Below are 23,793 nucleotides of genomic sequence, written 5' to 3'. Positions count from 1 at the left end.
AATGAAAGTAGCTGAGGTGTTTCCAGCCCATTCAAACACTCTTGCTGAGGTATGTCCTGCTTGATTGCGTGAGCAGTCAACCATCTCGCTCACCTCACCCTCCATACACCTTTGAGGAAACAAATTACCCTCAGCCCCTTCAATGCACATCACCAATATGGTTTATTAGCACTCTGTTGATCAGTCCTATCCTCAGCTTAATTCCAGGCCATACAAGTGAGTGCCAGAGAGCATTAAACCAAGGTAGAGATAGGCAACTGTAGGAAACAAGCCGTTGGCAAGGGGGAGGAGGAACGTGTGGCTATGAAAGCTCTGCAGTTGATTCTGCAAGTCCCCAAGGGCACCCCAGCTGGGACAAGGCTCCCCGTGCTTGTTTTTGCACTTCTTTTCCATGACTCAGCTAAGCACGGCCCATTTAACACCCATGGGCTCAGGATGCTAAAGTGGCAACTTTACAATAGATGGATGTGAGGGCCTCACTTCTCTTCCTGCCTTTAAGCACTTTAATATACTGGCCACCTTCCTCCACCTAATTCCTGACAGCTGCCCAAGCGAGGAACTAGGGCTGCTCTAAGAAATGTGTTGCACTGACATGAACTCTCTGTAAATGGGAAACGTTTCTTGCCTGGGTGGTGGTGGTGGTGAGTCAGTCCCCCGGCCCCGTGGAGCTGACAGAGTCCTCCCAGGCAGCCCAGGGACTGCCCAGGCCCGACCCATCGCTCACCTCACACTGGAAGGAGGTCAAGGCCATCCCACCGTCCTGAACTTGTCAGCGACTTGCAGCTGGGCAGGCTGGGACGTGTAGTATTGTCTCAGTGAACAATTGGAGACGGTTGAAACGTGCAGCCAAGGCAGAGAGGACTTGCTTCAAGAAAAAGCCCAGTGACTAAGAGGGTGTTGGTTAAACACACAGAAAGCCACAAGGCCCAAACACAGAGCGTGTGGGGTGGATGCGCTGCTGGCAGGCGGCTGCAGTGGAGCACTGCTCCTGCATGGCTAACACGGGCCCATCCAAGCCGCTCCAAACAAGGGCTGCAAAACTCTTTCTCCTGCCTTGACCGCTTACATTTCAGAAAGGAGGCTTGTGAGCAATTGTACGGTGCTTTGATTTTATTGAGGCAGTTTCCTATGCTCTCTTCTGAGGAGCCAGGTATTAGAGAGCTTGGAATATGTGGAGATATTAGAGGGCTCCAAGGGAGGCAATGTTTCCTAGAAGTGGTTTAACTCAGGGGTGGTTTGTGTAAATGTGACTTTTCTGAAGGCTGCTGCCAGCGACAGAGACAACACAGCAACTTCTTTAAATGAAATGTAAAAAAGCCCTTCTTTGCGTGGCACAGAGTATGTGGAGTGTGCTCCAAGCATCCCTCCACAACTGCTTTAAGGGACATTTTCAGCTGCAGAAGGAAAAGGAATGCTTGGATGGGAAAAAAAATGAACTCAACAGTGGCTGCTAGAATATAAATCCTCAGGGAAACAGAGCAGTTGGCTGAGAACACACAAGGTCATGTGGCCGCGAGCTGAACAAGTGGCACTGCAGCACTATGTCAGAAAGCCTCGTGTATGTGAATGCGCGCAGCAACCCTTCAGTCTGCACACATTCCTAAAAGTGGCAGTTTCCTAGCTAAGCTATTATTTAGGCTACATTGGCGCAGTAAATAAGTACCCCTGAAAGTAGCAGTAGGAAGGTAGAGCCTGGAGGAGCTCAGGGCACGTAAGCTGATTTAACCAGATGCAGTCCTGCTGCCTCCCTTCATCTCAAGCATCCTCCTCTGTGGTCCTGTCTGGTGCTGACATTTCTGCTTGGCTTGCCTTGCAGTGAGCTGTTTCAGGTCACTGGGTTATCTGAACAGGCCCAGAATGTGTTCTGAGTGAGCAGTAGCAGCTCCCTGTCAGGGCAGCTGGTACCAGAGCCAGGCCAAGGCCTCACCCCACTCTTAGCAGCAGCTTATAGATCACCTTCACTGTAACTCCTGCCTCTCCCAGAGCACCTCCTGTCACGTTGGAAACCTCAGTATTGCAGTTTAGGACACAGATGCAGAGAAATGCACTCCTGAGCCAAGGCTGAGGCTGCTGCAGGGCTGTGCAGGCTGGCGCAGGCGGGCCTGCTGTACCATGGGCTCCTGCACTTCCCTCCCACCCAGGGCAGAGCGATTGGGCTTGGCATGGGTTTTTCTTAGTTTGAAGCATCAGAAAGCACAGGTGAGCCAGGCAGCTGGGGTGATGCTTTCAGGCTAGTGCAAGGGCGTGCGCGCCCTGGAGTGGCATTACAGCATTCACGCTTGGAAGGGCCACGTCTGTCATGACAGTGCTGACAGACTGCACAGGGTGGAAGAAGCTGAACCTGGTGCATCCTACCTGTCCTCAGAAGTGCACCCAGGGTTTGTTTCAGAGGAAACTAAGCATATTGGTTGGAAAAGATCTTAAAAGATCATCAAGTCCAACCACTAACCTCACACTGTCAAGCCCATCACTAAACCATGTTCCTCAGCACCTCATCTATGCATCTGTTGGATATATCCAGGGATGGTGACTCCGCCACCTCCCTGGGCAGCCTGTTCCAATGCTTAATAACTCTCTCAGTGAAAAAGTTCTAATTGCTAACCTAAACCTGGTGCAACTTGAGCCCATTTCCTCTTGTCCTATTATTCCTTACTTTGGAAAAGAGACCAAACCCCACTTCACAACCTCCTTTCACGTAGTTGTAGAGAGTAATGATGTCTCCCCTCAGCCTCCTCTTCTCCAGGCTAAATAACCCCAGTTTCCTCCGCTGCTCATCAGACTTGTGCTCCAGACCCTTCACCAGCTTCACTGCCCATCTCTGGACATGCTCCAGCACCTCAGTGTCCCTCTTGGAGAGAGAGGCTCAGCACTAAACACAGTATTTGAGTTGCAGCCTCAACAGTGCCAGATACAGGGGGACAATTGCTGGTCCTCCTGTTTACACTACTGCTGATACAGGCCAGGATGCCATCGGCCTTCTTGGCCACCTGGGCACACTGCTGGCTCATGTTCAGCTGGCTGTCAACCAACACCCCCAGGTCCTTTTCCTCTGGGCAGCTTTTCCAGACACTCTGTCCCAAGCCTGTGCCATTGCCTGGGGTTGCTGTGGCCCAAGTGCAGCACCTGGCTCTTGGCCTTGTTGAACCTCATGTGATTGGCCTTGGGTCATTGCTCCAGCCTGACCAGGGTCCTCTGAAGACTCTTCCTGCCCTCAAGAAGATCTACACACTCTCCCAGCTTTGTATCATCTTCAGACATACTGAGGGTGCATTCAATCCCCTCATCCAGACCACTGATAAAGATGTTAAGCAGAACAGGTCTAAATAATGAGTCATATCAGTTGACTCCAGGAAAAAGCAAGTGCACGCGTTGGTGCTTACTCAGTGTGACCAACCTGAGAGCCAGGCCCTGGGGAGTGCAGAGTGGGGAGCCAGCCTCCCTGAGTGCAGGGGTACCCCACTGACCCAGGTGACTCCCCACCCCTCCAGCTTCCACTGCTGTAGTGGGAAAGGCACAAACACACACAGCTCACCCTTGGTTTCACTATAGGAAACAAGCATCACTCTGAAACCTGGGGAGCCCCACTGACCCAGACGGTGGCCAGAAGCACTACAGAAATGGTTTCTGCTTGTCTTGGACTTGTTATTGCCACTGATATAAAAAATAAGTTATATTATGAATGGCATAAAGTGAGATAAGTCTTTACTAATGTAAGGAAGGCCTCAGGTACAAGAGCCTAACACAAGGTTAGAAGGCAGAGAAAGTACAACCTTCCGAGCTCTGCTCCTTAACAAGTGGAAAGTATCCCAACTGCAACTCTTTTCTAGCATTTCAGTATTGGTGGAAAAAGCCCTAGCTGAGCAAGCCATAATCCTCAGGCTAGTGAAAACCCTTCTGTCACAGCTAATTGCTAACCCAGAAAAACAGTGGCAACTCCACCACTTGTGAGCTGGAACAAGCATCTGGAGAGCTGCAGACAGCCTCTGCCTCACTCCATTCTTGAATCTGTCAGGAGAACAGCGCTCATTTCCTCCAACAAAGGATCCCAGCTAAAAAACAACTAGACAGAATTTCTAATTTACATTTCTATAGTGGAAACAAGGTAGCCCACAGCTAAAGAAGCCTTTACTGACTGTAAGCTCAGTCTCAAAATGAAGCCTGACTATGAATGCCAAAACCCTGCGAGCTCCCTGAAAGCAATCTGTGGGAGCACATGCAGCAGTGCACTCAAGGTAAAGCCAACAGATGCAGCTCTACTGGTATGAAGGTTTAATTGAAACAGAAGCCAAGTCTAGCTTGCAAGAAAGTTCTTCAGGGTGCAAAAGCCTGATGATGAGTGAAAGGATCACAGCACAATGATTTTAAGACTCATAATTCCACATGAACACCCCACTTCGGCCAGCCTGCTGCTCCTTAAGACAATTTCAATGTAAATCATGGAAGTGTTTCTCTTTAAACCCATCACAGAGAGTCCATTGCCTCTATGACTAACCTTGTCACATAGTTATGGAATTTATCCCCACGCAATTACTTGTCCATCTGCTAGGAGATGCAATGTAAGAATATGGGATGCATCTGCAATCCTCATCTGGAGGGCTCCTCCTCAGGAACTCTGTCCATCCACAAATGTTATAGGGTGGCTTTCTTGGGAGTATCCCTCCAACTTCCTACAGTAGGACAGAAGACAGAGGCCACACTCCTTAAAAAGCACATGGGCTTTTAAGTGAGTTAAAGATTCAAGAAGCTCTGACATCTACGAGAAACGGTTACCTCTCCATTTCCTAATCAGGACAGGCCCTGTGCTACCAGTTCTGTACTTTGTATGGTGCAAATTAAAATGAAAAGCAAAACCCTGAGCTCTGAAAGCCTCAACAGATGTTCTGACTGTCTTCTCTGGAATTCAAGACTAGGGCTGCCAATGTTCCTGACCTTATAAACGGAGCCGGGTGGGGTGTCCATGAACTTATAAAAATACAGGGGAGGGAATCTAATTTTAGGCATTGTGGTCCAACATATGTTTATATTAGGATTCCACATGTAATCAATGATGGAAAATGTTCTGGCTTGTCCTTTGTCTACAGATAAATCTTCGGTATCTAAGTTCAAGGGTGTGAAAATCCTCCCTGCCTTAACTTTCTTCATAATTGAAAGGTCCCTTTTAAGCACTGTGCTCTCTGAATACGGGTGAGAAAGTGCTGCATGGCAATCAGTGTCTTAAAGAGCAGCTCAGCTGAGAAGACATTAAACCCCTCTGTAAAGAGTAGCTTATAAAAGGCAGCCTACAGGATAACTTGTCCTTTGTGAGACAGGAAAACTCTAATTCAAAGCAGCAGTTCACGTCTGCTGCTGGGAGAAGCTTAAGAGAGGAGAGACCTCGTGCCCTTCTTCACAAGCATCAGCCGTTTATCTTAACAATTCATCCCAGCATTAGGCTTTGGGAACACCTACACTAGTAGCTTTCTGCTATTGCCCCAAGGCTTCAGGCGTTTCATTTCCCTCCTCCTGGTCAAAGAAACCCTTAGGAAGGAGACTTAAGCGTGGGAAACCTTTGGGGATCCACAGCCCAGCAGCAGCATAGATGCCTGGCGCTGCACACTGCTTTGCCCTTCGGTGAGGTGTAACTCCCTGGTACCTGTCACAAATGAGCCATGGAGCTTAGGCTGAGTGTAAGCACCAAGACTCTCAAAATGAACATGAGCACTTGAGCAGAGTGTGGTGAAACTAACAGAATCTCAGCATCTCTGGTCAGAAGGGGACTCAGGGGAGACACAGGAGGGCTCTCTTAGCCCTCTATGCTGCATTCCCGTTGAGCAATCCCCATCTGCACCAATGCTCTTCCTATCAGCTGAGAATAAACAAAGCTGCTGCTTGTGATGGGCCTTTGCTCAAGTCATTAAACCCACTGCCTGTACATATTAAAGACGCTGACAGTGACACTGCTGTGTTACAGCGTGAAAGGTGCCAGCAGGAGCAAGGAGTCAGTGCTTTCTGGAATAACCAAGCCGAGAAGCTTCTGCAGTTTCAGCTGTGACCAGCTCAGTGACTCCAAGCGAAGATACACATGTGGCAACGTGGTGCTGGAGAAAATGAAAGCATGCCATTCTCCCCCTCCTGACTACAACTCCGTGGTCCTTTATTCTCAGCCACCCATTTAAGGCCGAGATTTACACATGCATTTAATCCAAAAAGGTTCTTCTGAAACACTGTCAGTTTAAAAACTTTCACCCAAATAATTTTAATTATCCTAAAATTTAAAAAGACACCATCCTCAGTGACTGCCTTTCCACAGACTGCAACAACTGTATATGACATATAGCAAAATACTAATGCTTAGGCCTTGACTTTCCCGATGCTGAACACCAACAGCTGCCAATAAAACTGCCCAGTGCTTCTTAAAACTTGGGACAGCCAGCCTTACAGAGGTAACCACTTTGCTGTGTGGTTCCTGGCAGCTGGATGGTATTTCCTGCTCTAGTCACCCGGCCTCTCTGCTGCACCAGTGCCCTGGATAGGAGAGGCAGCTGGGAGCTCTCAGGAGTCCATGTCAGGCACTGGGGAGCTAATACCCCATTGCTAGGGCCCAGGTAGTGCTGGAAAAGAAAGGATTCTTCAAGAACAGAGAAAAAATACTATGCTGTATGCTTTTTAGTGAAAACTCTACTTTGAGAAACTTGAGGAAAGGCTCATGCCCTGGGAAAGCTGAATGAGCTGGCTGGGGATGGGGCATTATGTGGCTCTTACTGCTTTGGGTGGTTAAGGAGTCTTGCAAGGCAAGAATTTCACATTTGTTTTGCAAAACACAATTGGCAAGGATAGAGGACAATTAAGATCAGAGCCAGGGCTGCAACAACAGGGAATATACATCAATTCAGTTTGGACAAGCCTGATGAAACAAAGTAAATATTCTTCAAGTTTTGCACTTTGTCAGTATGCCAACACACACACACACTGGAACCAAACCACAAGCCAGATACGTTAAAGCCAAGCTCTGTCCGCAAAACCTTGTGGACTTTCTAACACTGCACTGATCCTATTTTATTTATGAGAATCTGTCCGAAAAGACAGGATGGCTACTAAACCGCATGTACTTTAAATGAATTCATCACTAGAGAGTGTGAAGAGATTAGTTAGAAATGACAAGACAAGCTCTTTGGAAAGTAAGGGCAGCCTTTCTATGAAGACAGTTGAATTTCCAGGTTAGTTACCAGTATATATGTTCAGGAATAAAAAGTGCCATTCCTTTGCAATAGACTTTTGTACAGCATCTCAGAAAGAGCATGAACATTCTTTGCTGGAGAAGTGTAAGGATGCACCATCCCCTTTCACCTTTGAATGCAATGTTTAAATTTTGAGTTGGCCATTTAACGTGTGAACACTGGTGTCTTCCAAATCAACAACTACTGCCCATTCTCAGCTTCTTGTGCTCCAATATAAATATCTCTTAACTCCAATGCTACATATAATAAGGCTCTGACCTGTTAAGATAGCTTCAGAGCTGGGAATTTAACCTACTAACTGCCCTAAGGACAAATGACCTTTTGCGTATGCACCAAGAAAAAAGGTCTTGGATATGCAAGAGTAGTTTGTACCACTACTTCTAAGCTAAGTATCAATTCCAGATCTTCCTGGCCAAGAGATCACCAGTTTTAAGTATCAATTGCACTGTCTCTTGCTGATAAAATATATTTGATCTTGATCAAAACAAAAGGAAAAGTTTTAAAACTGTTTCTTAACTCCAATTGAGCAAAAATAGTTACGGGATAGATGCATCTCAAATGGAATGTTTGCACAGTGTAAATATATAAATATGCTTTTTGTGCATAAATATTTAAGAAAACTGGACTATAAAGACTACTTTTATATGAACCCCTTGAGTTTCTTCAGGTGTGAATAACTTTTGTCTTGCATTTTCTGTCTTCAAATAATGTATTTGACTGCTAAATTCATGTAATAAAGTTTGCTTTTGAAACAATCTGTAAGAGTTCTGACAAAAATGAGTTAACCCAGTGTCAGAGACTGCTGTAACAGATGATTCAGCATTGGGCAGCACCAACATATCTGGCAAACAATCGTTCCCACAGGTCAGTTTTGAGAGCAAAGGAGAAGATGAAATACTGGCGTGGGGGCACACTTCTCCCACAGCAAAACAAGTGTCCAGGGATGAACACTTGCACTGCTCCCTGGGTGACACGCTCCAGATGCAGCATATCTAAGAAGTGCTTCCTGCTGTCTAGAGGGGAAAAAAAAACAGCTTTGCCTCTGTGAGAAGCAAGGTTTTATGGTAAGAGAAGACAAGGCAGCCTACTGACAAGCATCCATTCAGCTGCCTCCCCACCCGGTGACTTCTGCAGCTAGAAGATCTCATGTAGATGAAAAGACAGCAAAAAGAGCTAAGGTGTCCCCAACAAACCCTGTTCTGAGCCAACTTGGACCCGAGTTAGCACCTTAGGCCTGGTAGATGCTTCCTCTTCTTCAGAGATTCTCCATATCTACCCCCCACCCATCAGAAGCTGGGGATGGTGCCTCCACAGAGGTGTTCCATAGATGCTCTCTGCTATACAGCGTTTTATAATCTGGAAGGATCTCCCAGCCACAGAGTTGATAATCTACACACATCTGCTGGAAGGAAGCAGAGAGGGGACAGTCTCTGGGTAGGCTGAACATAAAGGAACTGCCTACTGCAGCAGGAGTAGTGTAGCTGCTGCTGCTGCACATTACTGAGAAGTGGAGACTACAGAAGTGAATCAATCACCTCACCATGTCTTAAAAAGTCGAAAACACTGCAATTTTTGGGATAGTGTCTCCATGTTCAATGTATGCAGGGAGCATTGACAATTTCACACACATGGCACAATTTCACAGTGCAGAACCAGGGTCAGGAGGGGACAGGTACAGGAGATTTTACCCCCACCCCAGTAAATCATCTCACCTTTGCTGGTTCACAGTACAGAAGAATAATTCTGGGAAATGAAGCTGTCACGACTCCACATGCAAATTCTCAGATAAATTAATATACTTGGTAATGAGGCTGGGAGGAAGCTCAATAAACATGGAAGTAATGGTACTTAGAGTTTTCAACATTAGGGCTTGCTTCATAAAGCAGACCTGACCCGACAGAAACAGATGGGACCTGGCTTGGCAGGTAAGGAAACGTGTGTTCACGTGACTCTGGTCAACACCACCCCAAAGTTTTAGGACATCTGATACAACGTGGAAAGCTCCAAATGCACTTTGTGACTTGTGACTATTTAAACTCTGCACTTCAGACAGAGTGAATACGACAGAAATATATAGGATGAAACAAAACTCCAGCACCAAAAGCTGAAGAGCCCTGTGTCGGGCTTCAGAACTTCACATTGTCAAAATAAGGCCACGTCATTTCTGGTATTCTTTATTAAAAATACTGCTGTACACATGAAGAATGAAAACAGGATTAAAGATGAGTAACACATATTGGGATCATGACATTAGAACTTAACATACTGGTGCTTTTTAGGGGAAGCAGTTGACACCTGAATTACTGAAACAAGGGCAAATCAAAAATACATAGGTACCCTCAACAAAATATTTACAATATCGTAAATACAGCAACAGAACTTAAAACAGGTACAAAAATTAAAACAACCAACATCAGATGGTTTTAAAGGTTGTCCCTTCTGTGCTTTTAGCTGTAAAAAATAGGAAGGTCAGAATTAAATTCCCCACCTGGGAGGGCACATCCCGGTGGCTCTTCTTTTTAAATACAGATACACAGTTCTTCCTATGAATGGATCAAATGACAACTTTAGGACAACCTTCTAAATGGAATTAAAATGGGGAAGAAGGGCTCTCCCCAAAAAAACACCCGAGCTGAACTTCAGACTGTTCAAATCATTCCCAAATACGGATCAAATGAAATAAATAGAAAAACAAAACTTAACTTTCAAAAAAAATTTATGTATTACCTGACACCAAATATTTTCTGGATGACATTATGTATGAAAACTTATTAGCTGTCTACCTTTTTTTATTTTTAAACCAAGTCCTGAGGTTACTAGGGGCTGAAGCAAATTGACATTATGCAAATACACACAGGTTTGCAATTTAGACATGTCTCGCAGAGGGTGGTTTGCTGGTCTAAAAAGGATGAGAATTCAAGCCCTATTTTACCCCTGCCTTACACTTTCACAAAATATTGGTCCCCAAATGAAATTGTCAAAGGTTCCCAAACCCCACAACTGAACAGATGATCCCCTTTCATTTTCAAAGAAAACAATACTGGAAAAAACCTCAGCCCGCTTATAAATTAAGCATTTCATATTTCTTCTAGAATACAAGTACTTCTTTTTTGTACAAAAGAATTACAATATGATTTGTCAAAAAACATATAAAAGACAGCTGCTCTTCCTCAAATACATGAGCTAATGATAAAAGACTGTTTTGCATGTTCACTTCTCAAAGTTCCTGTTCCTTTTATATTAAAAAGAACATTCTGGCAACTGTTATCGTTTGAATATTAAACATTATGCTCCTTTTAAAATTCACTCGATCAAATGCAACAATAATCGATTTTTCAACTCAACAACTGATGCTACCTCATGTGGATCCAACCACATTTTCTAAAATGTGTAAAGCATGTCCCTAGTCTTCAAAGCTTTCGATGTGAAGAGAGTTGCGTTTTTTCTTGATGCAAGTCTCAAGGCGGAGAATCATTTTAAAGCTTATAAAAGTGGACAGAGAAATATTAAAAACTTCTCTGAAAACTACAAATATTGAGAATTATTAAAATTGATGTCAGTAACATCAGTTGCAAGTGCTTAGAGTCTGTCCTGACCTTTTGAGTTTCCACATTTTCTTCATGGTGAGCACCCAGTGCTATTAAAACATTCAGTGCTGGGAAAGGATAGATACAGTCTTCACTACTGCTTTGAGAAAGGAAATTCCTACATATTTGGCAGTCTTCAGTATCAAAGTGTAGCTGTTTAACTAGAAATCCCATGAATACCCAAGTTTGGAGACAACTGCATGTCCAAATATTAGAAAGGTAATTGAGGAGGAAAATTCCAGACTTTGAGACTGAATTACTTCAGGAATATTCATGTGTTGAGTATTATCAAAAGTAATATTACTTTGGGCTAAGCAGTGACTGCAAAGGCACAGCAGATCATTATCCCTCCAGATTCAGGCTGTAAAACTTGAAAAGCTCTTGATGCCAGACAACTGCTGTGTTTAGTTAAATCTTCTTTTAACAGTGTCTTTGTATCTGTATCCAGTGTAGCGTACCATAATAAAGCTGTGGTTCAAAGAACAGAACTTTATACAAAAAAATTATACTGTAAATAACCTAAAGTAATACACTCCTGAAACTTCAGGCATTTAAACAATTTCTTTAAAAAAAAAATCTTATTAAAAAAATTGCATAAATGTAAATGCTTCTGACTAGCAGGAAAACGTACAAACAGTTTTTAAAAGGCGCTGGTTGTGTTTAGAGCAGGTTTGATAATGCTCCTTAAATCAGTGATGTTTCCCATTAAGCTATTTTCGTCACTCCGCTTAGACATAGTTTAAAATCAAATGACAGGGGACTTTTTCCTTTTGTTTTTTGTCAATTCACCGGTACTTCACTCGACTGGCTTTAAAAAGTTTCTTCTTCTCACATTTCTTTGAGCTAACAGTGGGTGGCATACAGAGCTTGCATACAACACACTTGTACAGAGGTTACGAACTAAACGGTCATTAATAGAACACAATTTCTATTAAATTATTTACCTGGTCCTTTATGCTATTCTGGGTGCAAATAATATAAAAAAATGAATAAATTTTGTTATATCCTCAGTGACAAAAATGTATCCCAGAAATGTCCTTGCAAAGAGTTTCCCTTAAGTATACAATGTGGCAAAACTTCAGAGATCAGAAAAGTCTTAAAAAAATTAAAATTAGTGCATATACAAGTGGAAAAAATAAAAGCAGGAACATCATGCACCTGATGTGTTCCTTAATCTAAAATAAATTCTTCACAGATAAAGCCTCCAATGGCAGCCTTAGCTCTAGGATAAGTGAAACATTCTTCCCTTCAAGTAACAGTGTACCTGACTGAAGTGCAAGCAGCTTTGCTCATCTCCTGTTTGTTTCCCAAATGTGAAATGAGATGACAACAACAATTCAGCTGTAGTGCAATTTGCTATTGGTTAAGTTCCTCAGCAATGTCCTGCATGCTTTCAGCAAATACTACAACTGACCATTTGCGGCTGCAATCAGTTCTTGAAAAGTATTTTCAAAGCAGCGTTTTAAATCGCTGTAAGTTACCACAAGTACACTCTTCTCATCTCTGGAAATGAGGCTTATTTTTTCTGGCACACCAGCATCTAACTGTAACAAGAATGCAAAAGATAAAATAAAAGAAGTGTGAAAGAAATGGCAAAACATTTCCCCAATAACAAAAGCAATCGATTTCTTGGCGAGCGCCTTGTTGTGGCGCGGTTCAGATCTGCTGACATCACAGAAAGGAAGGATCTGAATCGCGCCACAACAACGTACCTGCCAAAAAATCGAGACATTTTGGTTTTAACCTGATGGACATTCCAGACCTTTGCACTAGGTTACCATTGTTTTCTTCCCTTTCCATAAAGCTAATAATCCTGCAACGCTCCCTTCTCCTATGCAGAAAGCCTAGCAAATTGCCACAGAGCTCCAGATGAACAAAAGCATGTTTGACATTACATTTGAACATGAAATCCACAGGCCTCCAGTAGAGTAGGTAAATTACTTCTTGCCCCTTCTGAAGTGAAATAGTGAATGAATCAGCCCCAGGTAGTCTGAAAGGCAGTTAAAAACCCAAACCTCACATTTTTGGCAGCACTGGAAATAACTAGTTCCTAATCCATATGGTACATTTCATCCCTTATTCTAACAAAATAAGTTTCCTAGTTATAATTCGTAAAGAAACAGTTAATTTGAAGTTTACGATTAAAGTCTGTTCCATATTTGTTTTCATGTTTTGTTCTGGCTTCTCAAATTCAGTATTAAAAACTGGTGCGTTACACTATGCATTTTAGAGATGGACCACAAAATCCTCGTTTGGAACAGAAGAGTATCTTCTTTTACTTGCTGAAGTTCCTTCGAACATTACAATACTTAGTTCACTTTGCAAGATATGTTTATCACTGGAGAACTGTCAGACTCTTAGAATGCAAAACCTTTGTTAGCTCTGTTTTAGTCAACATATTGGTATTTCCAAACAGTTGACACTACAAACTTTCTTGTTCCAGAACAAAAGGTGGGGCAGAGAAGTGGGATATGACACTATTGAAACAATCTTTGGAAATACAATCCCAGCAAGATTAAACAAATGTATGACAACGCTGTAGTGAATAGCAGATGAACAATCAAATTTGTCACTGAGATGTTCCACTAGCTGCTGCTTGGAGCAATACAGTAAGCTCAAAATTTATTGCATTTGTCTTCTGAAGTAATGTTCTAAGCACAACCTTAAAAGGTGGAACTTCTTCAATTTAAAGCTCCTGCATGGTAAATAGCTCCAGAAGGTCAAAACCAAGCCAATTAGCTTTCGATTCTTGGAAAATAGGATAAAACCATCAGTCTGTTCCAACATCCATTAAAAAAGAGCATCACGATTAAGGTGTTTGTGAAACAGTCACTGTTCTCATTAGCATCATGCAAGAAATCCATAAATTATCTTGATCTATGTAGGATATGGAAGGTCTGTATTAAGTAAGCCACACAGCTAACTAGAAACATCAATATTTATGGCTTGCTTTCTCCCTTTCTGTAGAGGCATAAATCAATATCTTAGCTGAAAAGATCTCCAAAACAACACATGGAAAAAAGACTTTTTTTTTTAAACAATACAGCAATTTTCATTCAAAAGGAATGCTTTTGGAGTGCAGCAGGAAAGCTACTTTACTTCTACTGGTACATACTAGTTTCAGAAGTGATTTTTAGAGTGTATTTCCAAAGTAGAGTTCTGCAAGTCTCATTTTTTGTGTGCTGAGCCCACAACCACAGAAGAGAAGAGCCTCTGTTTAAAAAAAGTGAGCCATGAGCATTCATAGAACAAGGCATTCTTTGACACCATCTCTTACCTGACCTACGAATTCAGGACTGTCCCTTCTTGCTACAGTACTGTACAGGTCACTGCTTTCAAATCATGATGGCATTTCACTGCCTACTTCAATATCAACATGCTTTCTTTTTGATTTAGCCTCAACCTCTTTAATTCCTTTTTTAAAGTGATTAGGGACACCAATCAGAAAGATAAAAAGGAGGTTAAAGAAATGCACAGCAGTGGTCTTATGGCAGATAAAAATCCCTGGCAATTTAGAACAACATTTCGTTGTAGTTAAGTCTGAACACATTCAGGGTTTTTTTGGAAGAAGTTGGCTATTCTAATCTAGCTACCGAAACTGTGTATTATCAGTGTCTGCATTACCGTTCTCTACAGAACAAGTGGAATGATTAACCAGATACAAAAAGGAAAAAAGGAAGAAGTAGCATCTTAATTTCCTAAGAATTACTGAAGTTTGGCAAAACAATGTAAAATAAGTTGAAAGCTGATCTGCCAAAAAAAAGAAATCAGATCACGTACTTTAATTTTCAGAGAAAGGCAAGTTCTACAGGTCCCAATATGTGGGTTCTCACTATCTCCTGCTCTTCATCATGAGAATGCTCAGCTAAAATTTTGCTAGTGGTGCAGCTCCTGGAAAACTGCCTATCACTTTGTTAGATCCAGACCTTGGAAAACAGAGGCTAGGGAAGTTATCAGAAGAGGGTTAAACATTAAGTCACATAAATTTTTCAGCACTATCCTACATGTTACAGTTTCCCTCCCGTCTCCTACTCTGGTCAGTACAGTTTAGGAATGGATCCTCTTGCCTAATCACCATCTTCTGTGGTAACTGTACCAGCAAAAACCTCCTCCAGTTAAAGGGGTTTTATGGATCCTTTATGCTGTGTTGAAAGACCAGAGTAGCATAAAGGGACCAGCATTGCTTATCCACAGTACTCAGTGCATTTTAAGTTGAAAAGTTAATACTGTATCTCATGCTGTATTATCAAATTCCAGGTTTTAATATGAATGTACTAAGTTTATTTAAAATATGCATAAATGTTTAAATATTAGCTTAGTGAATACATTATTTTCATTCAAAACAGGGGGGAAATAAGCATCAGTTAAGGCAACAGAATTAACCCGCCAATGCCAACTCGCTTTGAAGCGGAAGATTATTTTAAAGAAAGTTAACCCAAGCAAACTTGTAAAAGCTAACCCAAGTACAGTGTACCTTGTTAAGACATGAGATAATGTGACTGAGGTCAATCCAAGGAGTACCCGCTTCTGTCACCTGATGGAAAAGGTGATCTCGAAAGAGCTTTAGTAAATACCTGTCTCCAGTTTCTGACCACGTTGGGTCCTTCTGAAACCTGGTGTAAAACAAAGGCTCGTATTAAAGGTTGAGAAATTGAAGAAAAATCAAAACTGACAGATAGAATCATAGAATGGCAGGGGTTGGAAGGGACCTTTAGAGATCATCTAGTCCAACCCCCCTGCAGAAGCAAGTTCACCTAGATCAGGTTGCACAGCAACATGTCCAGGAGGGTCTTGAAGACCTCCAAGGAAGGAGACTCCACAACCCCTCTGGGCAGCCTGTGCCAGGGCTGCCTCACCTGAACCGTGAAATAGTTTTTTCTTATGTTTAAGTAGAACTTTTTGTGTTCCAGCTTCATCCCATTGCCCCTTGTCCTGTTGCAGATACATATGAATCTGCAATCTACAGTGAGTAATCTTTATGCTCTGCTAAGTTATACTTTGCAATTAAATTGCGGTCTTTCCCCTGCCACAAACAAGAGGACAAGTTTCTCAGCTACTGAAGTACCCAAAGCTAATGACTACCAAGGGTCACAGAAAAACAATGTAAAAAGCAAGAGTTAACACAAACATTAGAAACCAGCATTACAAACACAACTCTGAGTCTTTTCAATAGGATGGAACACAGACCATGAATGCTCTGCTTTCATGTTGCTAAAAAACAAGCTGAAAATCACCTAGCTTAAAACCAATACCTGCATCATTTGCTACAGTTAGAGCTAGCTATGGATTTCCTCAAGAATTACTGTCACTTCCAAGAGCCTCCTAAGAGAAATGACACTAAAAAAGTGAAGCAACTTTGGCATATTTATTTGTAGCCTCCTCTTTCCTTTATTTAAAATTTTGGAAAGAGTTGCTTGCCTTATTTTTCTCAAGGCTTCTTAAATACTCATTTCTTCAGGGGCAAATATGGGGAAAATGTTTAGCTTATACCTATGAGGGAAGAATCCTTACATTGCAAACTGGGTTTTACATAGTTTATACCATGAAAACAAGTATTTCTTACTCTGGCCTCTCATTGATTGTTCCCAGTTTTGCTAGAAGCCTAAACAACCTTCCATTCTGCACCTCCTAGAAAATAAAGAAAAGGTTATTAAAGTTTCTTCAACATAAAATTACAACACTTATCTGCAAAAGATGTGTAATGTCAATGAAGCACAATGAATTACACTGATGGATTTATTCAAAGAAGAGGGTACCATTTTTTTCAGAGAGATCAAATGCACTATATGGTGTGTTGGTAGCACAATGCTCATTCCAGCACTTCACATTCAAATGATAATGTGAAGATGTAACCACTAAGTACGCCTTACTGCCCCAGAAGGAAATGGATTAGGCAGTTTATTTCTTTGTTAGAAACATTTTCCAGCCTGTACTTACAGGTTGCTAAAATATAGTAAGTTAACCAGGAAGAATATGTTAACATATATACACACAGAGTTATCAAGACCTATGGAAGTATATACTAAAATACCTTATTTCAGCTAAAAGATGAGAAAGAACCTAATCTACTGAATTTGTTTTTCAGAAATGCCTCATGGGCTATTATTAGTAAATATTTAGCAACAGTATCACTAACATTCAAATTATAATTGTTTCCAAATATATTTAAGAAGTTTTTCCAAGAAAAGCTTAAATTTAAGTCTTAAAACAGTATAAATTTTCAGTCCATCAATGACAGAGACAAAGTGATTGGAATGAGCTCACACCAAAGACAGAACATTAGAATTACAGATGTTTAGAATACATGCAACTGAAAAATAGATTTCATACATTTCCCTCATCACTTAGGATACAGTCAAAAGAGTTACATCCTAGCTTACGTTACACTGTGCATTCATCTTTCAAGTAAAAGCTGCTCAAAGCTGTCAAGAAAAACAGTCTCTTCTGGTATTATATATATTCTCCAACGGTGCAGCTCTACAATGTGTATGCTAAGCTGTGTCTCATTCCATGCATGATCCTATTGATTTCAAATGAATTCAGTCTGGAGTAGATTACTGTGCACAGCTGGGTAAATAAAGTAGGTCAAGGTGATAATGGCTTGACCTCAGAAAACCTATGGCTTGCAAGACTTCTATTAGCAGTCTAAGAAAACATACAGCAAAACATCTTATGCCATAACAGTAGCTATGTTTAGAGACTGACAGGGAAGGTTTACCTTCTCCAGCTTGCAGAGGTCTTATATAACCACCAAATAATTTTTTAGTACATAGCCAAATACACAAAACCTGAAACCACATCTGTGTAAATGACACTGCCCTGCAGATTCACAGTCAAGGGTGACCCAGCTGGCACTAAGTCTCCAGGCAGCCTCTGAGCAGGCTTGGCAGCCTGGAAGGCAGGAAGCTCATCTACAGGGTAGATTAGAGGAGCTGAAAAACTGAGGCTTTGAATGTTGTGACACACAGGTGATGGGAATATCAAGGCACAGAAGAAAAGGGATAGTGTAATGGTGTCACTGCTCCGTGAAATGTGAGCGTGACAGGAGCAACAAAATATTCATGGCTTCAAAAAAGCAGTTATTAACTACATACAAATCACTTCCAGAATTAAAGGGCCCAAAGTTACAGATGACTTTGTGCTTGGAGGACATGAGAAAAAGTATCATATGTGATATTCTTGTTCTAATACTCTCCCCTAAGCATTTGTTTTGGTGCAATAATGAAGAGAAGATACCAGGTTAGACCAGGGACACTGTAGCTCTGATGTTGTGGTAGTACAAAAAAATTAATATGACAGCTAGTTAACAACTGCTATTTATTGCTGCCAGATAAACAGCTATTGCCAAACTGGGGGCTATGCAACAACCTGGATTTGTGGTGGCTATGCTCTCCTGCCAGTGACAAGCAACTGCTATGAAAAACCTGTCTGAAAATGCATACTGCTTAAAGCTGATTAACAAGACAATCTCTGTCTTTGTAATAGGAAGATGTCCACCTGCTCAGATTTGTGCAGGCACATTGGGCCACCTTAATAAGAAATGATCTCAAGTATCTTCAGAGCAGGAGTAATAGTTGATTCTCAGAGTGGGCACGCACTGTCCAGAGCTCTGCATCCAAAGTAGATAACACCTTGCTCTTCCACAGCTCTATGCTTCTGATATATTTCAGTACCTTTCACTGAGGAGGGAACAACTGTTACCTAATGAGCCAATGGTGGATAAATTAAGAGAATCAATCCATCAGAATCCCAATATCATTAGTCTACTGCCTCTTAAAAAAAAAATCTCAATGTGGGCATATAATGCAAAGAAGTCACAGAGCTACATTAAATCCTTCAAAACTTAATACCCTATCCCACAAATCTTTAACATCATTAAAGCTTTCTGTCTTAGAAAGTCCTGAGGAGCAGACATCCTTTTATGTTAATCAAATACAAACTAAACACAGGACAAAGTATGTATTTCCTCTGTAGCTAGCACTTGATATCTTGACTGAACTTTCTAGACTAACCAGATCCCCACAGCAAGAGGTGCGCACTTCAGGGAAACTGAGGATGGCAGCCTTTAACTCCATGACCTGGCATTTATTTGGAAAGGAAAACATATGAGATACATAAAGGGATGCTGGAATCCAATTCCAGCCAAGAACTTAATGGCAACATTTGTTGCTGTATAATCTCCAGTACAAACTACGTGATACAGTGTGTGATGACATACTTATTTACTTAGAATACCACTTTTAATTCATTCTATAAAAGACATCTTTCTCCGAGACTGCTGGTCAGACATGAAGAGGTTCATTCAGTTGAGGACATTGTAAAACTAGTGGTTCTTGAAGCTTTTAAACTTTCAATAGCTTGAGCTCAAAGTTCTCAAATCTGCAGGCAAATTACTTAAGTTGCAAGACAAACAAAAGGCAAAAAGGACAGGATGTATTCCCTTTTAAGATACAGTTGTGGGAATGCTGACTATAGGTCTTCCTATAGGAATTACTGAATTATTTACCTTTGCAAGGTCTTCCTCTATGACATCATTTCGCATTTGAGCAGCATCCAACTGAGTATAGAATCGTGCACCAATCATAGGCATGATATCATTTACACTGCGAAGCCTGTTTTGGTCGGTCAGCAAATACCTGCCAAAATATCATTATCCCCAAAGACATTCCTTGAACATGCTGCAATTGTCAGAGAGTCATCCTATCATGATTTTATAACTATTTGACCTTAATGTCTATTTAATGCACAAAGTTGATAATTGCAGCATTTCTTAAAATATATATCAGAGTAAAGGTGTGTTAATTGATATGTATACATCCAGTCAGTTATTTGCACAAGATAGGAACGTACTTTCATGGACCTGCATAGTTCACTCAACTTAAACACCAAGAACATACTCAAAAATTTGAGAGAAGACATGAAGATTCAGATTGTAACGCAATTGTTTTTCAAAAGAGGGAGGAGGTAGATTTCAACTTCTCCCTCTTAGGCTGCAAGAAGAGAAAGGCTGAGTATACTAAAGCACTAAGTAAAATTACATGCAGACAAGAAAAACAGCACTCAAGCCTTCGGTCAAGAAGGCAATGTGCCTGTTTCTCGGATGGTAACATAAGACTAACATATTGCTATGGTAAATAACAGGCAATGAAGCCCAATATCCAAGACATCTTTAAGTGCTGTTAAAACTCCTAACAACAATTTTAAGCATTTTAAGATAGGACATTGATTTTATTAGCTACAGCATGAAAACACACATTATACAATCTAATCTAAAACTATGTTATTTAACAACATGCAGACAACACAATGACAGCAGTTACATCTGTAATCTTATTTGCATTTAAAAATATCATTCAACAATGTCATTTGTATGTTTTCAAGTAGTATTAATTTTCTTTAAAAGACTTAGGCAAACTTACAAAATCAGATTCTTCAGATCAGAGGAATAGTTGATTGTCACTAATTCCATTGCTTTCTGCAAGTTCTCTCTCTGAATTCCTGATAAAGAATTGCAAGCCAAAGCCAACACAACTTTCCCCAGGGAGATCAGATCTGCTTGCTAACAGGGAAAACACACATGGATTAGATTCCTAGTATAGATAAATATTACCTAGTGTTTAAAAAGAGACAGTTCTTCAATAACTTTAGAAGAATTTGAGCAACTAAAAGAAATGTTATTCAAATTGTAGTTCAACGCGACTGCCCAAGTTGCGCTAGTTAAAATGCACCGAGGAAAGTCTGTCCTGATTTTCCACCCTGATACCTAGAAATTTCAAGGTACTATATTTATCTTTGAATGCTGAAAACTTACCTATTTTTAGCTTAAGGATAGTACCAGAGACAACTCATGTAGCGAGCAGAAGCTCTGCAGAGAAGTTCTCCTAACCACCCACCTGCTCGCTCCTGATGAGTCAAGTGAAGTGGCAAAGACAGCAAGTCCTCTCAATACGAAATGCAGAAATGCCCATTGAGGATCGTTTGTTAAAACAGAAACAGCATTTGCTTTTTCACACCAGCCATCCACATTGGAATGTACACTAGATTCCAGCAAACAATACTTCTGTTTTAACAAAGACCTTAAAGGTTTTCTTTTCTCATGGCCAGTGTGGAAAGACATGAACTGCTTGAAAGTAACTAGACAGGAACAGGACTGTATGGCTGACAAATGAACAGCATCACATTTTATAAAGAAATCTTTAACGTTACTAAACACTTCCTTTGAAACTGCTCTTAAAAGGTAAAAGCTGCATACAGGCTTGCTTTGCCACAGAAGAAAATTCTGCTGATTTTAATTGACAGCCACATAAAATTTTGAAAACTATGCCAGATTTTAAAGCCAACCCCTAAAAACAGGAGCCTAATTTAGCTTTCAGTTGCATGCAACTTGGCCAAGCTTGAAACACCTGCAGTCGGATGCTTGTTTCAGAGCAAAATTTAAGAGTTAGAGATACAAATTCAGTATTTTCCTGATCTTTGCAGAAGTGAAAGCTACTAATTGAGAATGTCAGGTCCACAGTCTAGAGCACGGCTATGCCATTCAACAGAGAACACAGTCACACAAGGAATAAACTTTCTGTAATTCCTCTAAGAAAGGCTGAAAATCTGGCAGCACTGCAACATTACAAGTTCTGTTTAGATTTTGGCAGTTTTAGAGAAGTTTTGTGATGATGAACATGCCACAGATCCTCACAGCTCTTCCCCTCAGAGGGATAACCATGTTTGCTGCCTCTGGCTTCAGTAGCTGAGCAGAGTCTTCCCTGCAGTCACATCTCCCAGGTCTTGAGGGATAGAGCAAAGAAAACCTTTCAAGATCTCTCATTGTCCCTACTGTTTCCATATCAGGTATGATTAAGAAGCACAATTTAAGCACAGATTTGCAACACGACAGAAGTTAAAAAGCATGGTACTCTTGCAGCTAATGAAGACAAACAGAATGTGAAAAACAAGACAGAAGCAAGAACAAAGCAGTGGAGAAGAAGATGGGACTTGCATTTGCTAGACTCAACATCTTAAAGAACCAGAGGAAGGCCTGAGTAGCAGCATCCTGTTGTACTTTACCAAAGAAAAAATGAATCAGAGCAGCATATCCCATTTTGGTGGGAACTCACTTGCTTCTAGTACCAAATAGGAGATTTGAGCTGCAGAGGACACTGTTATACTACCAAACAAAGGAATCTTGCTGATACAGTATCTATACAGAGACATGCATTTTTTCTAAAATACTTAGCAGAAATATGTATTTGCATTAATCACAATCTAGCTTCTTTCTGCAGTCTCCTACTTTACACTTCATAACTTCCAACTTTTAGTAATCCATAAGGATGTATTCTATTTAAATTCTCTATCATCATGCAGCCTTGAAACATTGAATATACAACTTCAGGCAAGACCCTATGAAAATGTAGTCTTCCTTTAAATAGGTATTTTCGTAATAGAGATTGCACTAGATTTTAAAAATGGCTGGGTAAGAGTTTTATATTAACATCAGCAAGGAAACTCTAAATTCAGGCTTTTGGTTTTTTGAGCGTTGACTCACCACCTTAATTTTTGTTTGTTTTGCAAATTACACCTAACAGAAAAACTGGTAGAGATGACACAACAGTCTCAACCACACACACTTTACAGTCAATGCTTGTTTGAGTTACAAAAGCCACTAATTTCAGGAACTTAAACTTCAAGCAATTCAGTTAAGAGTCTGGTCGATTATAAGATTCTGTAATTCTGTAGATCAGATTTTGAGCAAGCTGAACTGGTCCCTGGAGGTGCCTCACTATCCACTGACAGTCAAAACCCCAAAGTGTTATAAAGCCCAACGTTTGAAGTTTTACAAGTACGGAGAGACAGACAGTGATTTTTCCCATGTAATAGGGAAATCATAGAATATCTCAAGTTGGGACTCTCACCATCAGTTCCCTGTTCATACTCCTTATCATGCTCTGCATGATCAATAGATTACAACACTTCCTTCTGCCACAGACCTGCCAGAAGACTTTGGCCATGGCAACTATCAGCAGTGACTATTAAGTTGATTCTCAACTTCAAGGAAATGTTTTACACCTTTTTAAGTACAGGCTGCCTTTGTTCAAAGGTCTACCTTGCATGAAACTGATGACGATTTCATCAGCAATTCCATTAATAACTGTAACCTGTACCAACCTTTTTAACTCTCAAAAGCTTTTCTAGTAAAGATTTTCACTGTCTAGTTCATTGACAGAAATATTAAGCAGCATTAGACTCAAAACCAGCCCCAAGGAGATAACTCAGAAATCACACTGTTCATTAACATCTGTTAGCAAATGAATTTCAAAGATGTCAGTGAGCAATTTCAAAGTTAATTTAATAGGTACCCTTTCCCTTCTGCATTCTTTTTTAAAAAATATTAAAAAGGTATGTGCTGCTATGCCAAATACCCTGGAGATACTTGGCTGATCCATTTTCCATAAACTCTTTGAAACTGACATTACTTTTTTGTCTATCCTGTTCCACTGCTTTGCTTGGATCAATATCAGCTCATCCACTCGGTATTCTGTGGATTCACTTATCCTCTTCAGTTCTGGAACTGCCCTCAGAAGTTCCTCTAAGCAATTCAATTTTTCATTTTACTTTTTTTTTTAAAACTCAACATTAACACTTGAGATGCCCCTTCTGATAGTTTCTTTAAATGAGGGAGGTACAGGTGAAAGCTATTTTGGTCTGCTAAATTAAAAATACTGAAATGTAACCTTATAGACCTTGTTAAACCAACAGAACTTACATTTACTCTTCATTTCATGTGGAAGGACTCACTTTCATTTTTTTTTCCAAATATATAAATATTTATGACATCTTATTACTGTTTCCTACATCACAATTTACAGTTTTCCCCTCGCTGAAGGGAAAATAATGAACTGACACAAGACTTAAGGATTGCAGGGGTAGGAAGTGCTGTGCTGGAATTTACACAGCTGTAAGATGGTTTTTAATGCAGATTGGTATTCATATTTTATTTA

The 23,793-nt window shown here is 40.9% G+C and overlaps 2 protein-coding genes across 16 annotated transcripts in view; one reads left to right on the top strand and one right to left on the bottom strand.

The window, feature by feature from the left end:
• The window catches only part of FLT1 (fms related receptor tyrosine kinase 1), a 144,327-nt gene that overhangs the window by 110,556 nt on the left and 9,978 nt on the right, over positions 1–23,793 (top strand). For 2 of the 4 annotated variants that reach the window (XM_061993162.1, XM_061993181.1), the window contains exon 30: positions 5,951–7,930. The exons of 1 other annotated variant lie outside the window; for it this stretch is intronic. In XM_061993162.1, the coding sequence (XP_061849146.1) occupies positions 5,951–6,155 (205 nt within the window). In that variant the 3' untranslated portion in view covers positions 6,156–7,930. Of the gene's footprint in view, positions 1–5,950; positions 7,931–21,646; positions 21,758–23,793 lie in introns of those variants that run through there. One more of the 4 variants, XM_061993188.1, reaches the window with a different exon arrangement.
• The window catches only part of PAN3 (poly(A) specific ribonuclease subunit PAN3), an 82,166-nt gene continuing 67,748 nt past the window's right edge, over positions 9,376–23,793 (bottom strand). For 11 of the 12 annotated variants that reach the window (XM_061993204.1, XM_061993210.1, XM_061993234.1 and 8 more), the window contains 5 exons: positions 20,224–20,363; positions 19,311–19,440; positions 16,368–16,432; positions 15,279–15,417; positions 9,376–12,348 (listed from right to left, as the gene is read on the bottom strand). In XM_061993204.1, the coding sequence (XP_061849188.1) occupies positions 12,208–12,348; positions 15,279–15,417; positions 16,368–16,432; positions 19,311–19,440; positions 20,224–20,363 (615 nt within the window). In that variant the 3' untranslated portion in view covers positions 9,376–12,207. Of the gene's footprint in view, positions 12,349–13,919; positions 14,018–15,278; positions 15,418–16,367; positions 16,433–19,310; positions 19,441–20,223; positions 20,364–23,793 lie in introns of all 12 variants that reach the window. The other variant, XR_009818470.1, reaches the window with a different exon arrangement.

The sequence above is a fragment of the Colius striatus genome, chromosome 1, assembly GCF_028858725.1.
Source record: "Colius striatus isolate bColStr4 chromosome 1, bColStr4.1.hap1, whole genome shotgun sequence".
Taxonomy (NCBI): Eukaryota; Metazoa; Chordata; class Aves; order Coliiformes; family Coliidae; genus Colius; species Colius striatus.
The sequence above is the reverse complement of the archived record's forward strand: the minus strand, read 5'-3'. Positions and strand labels throughout refer to the sequence as shown.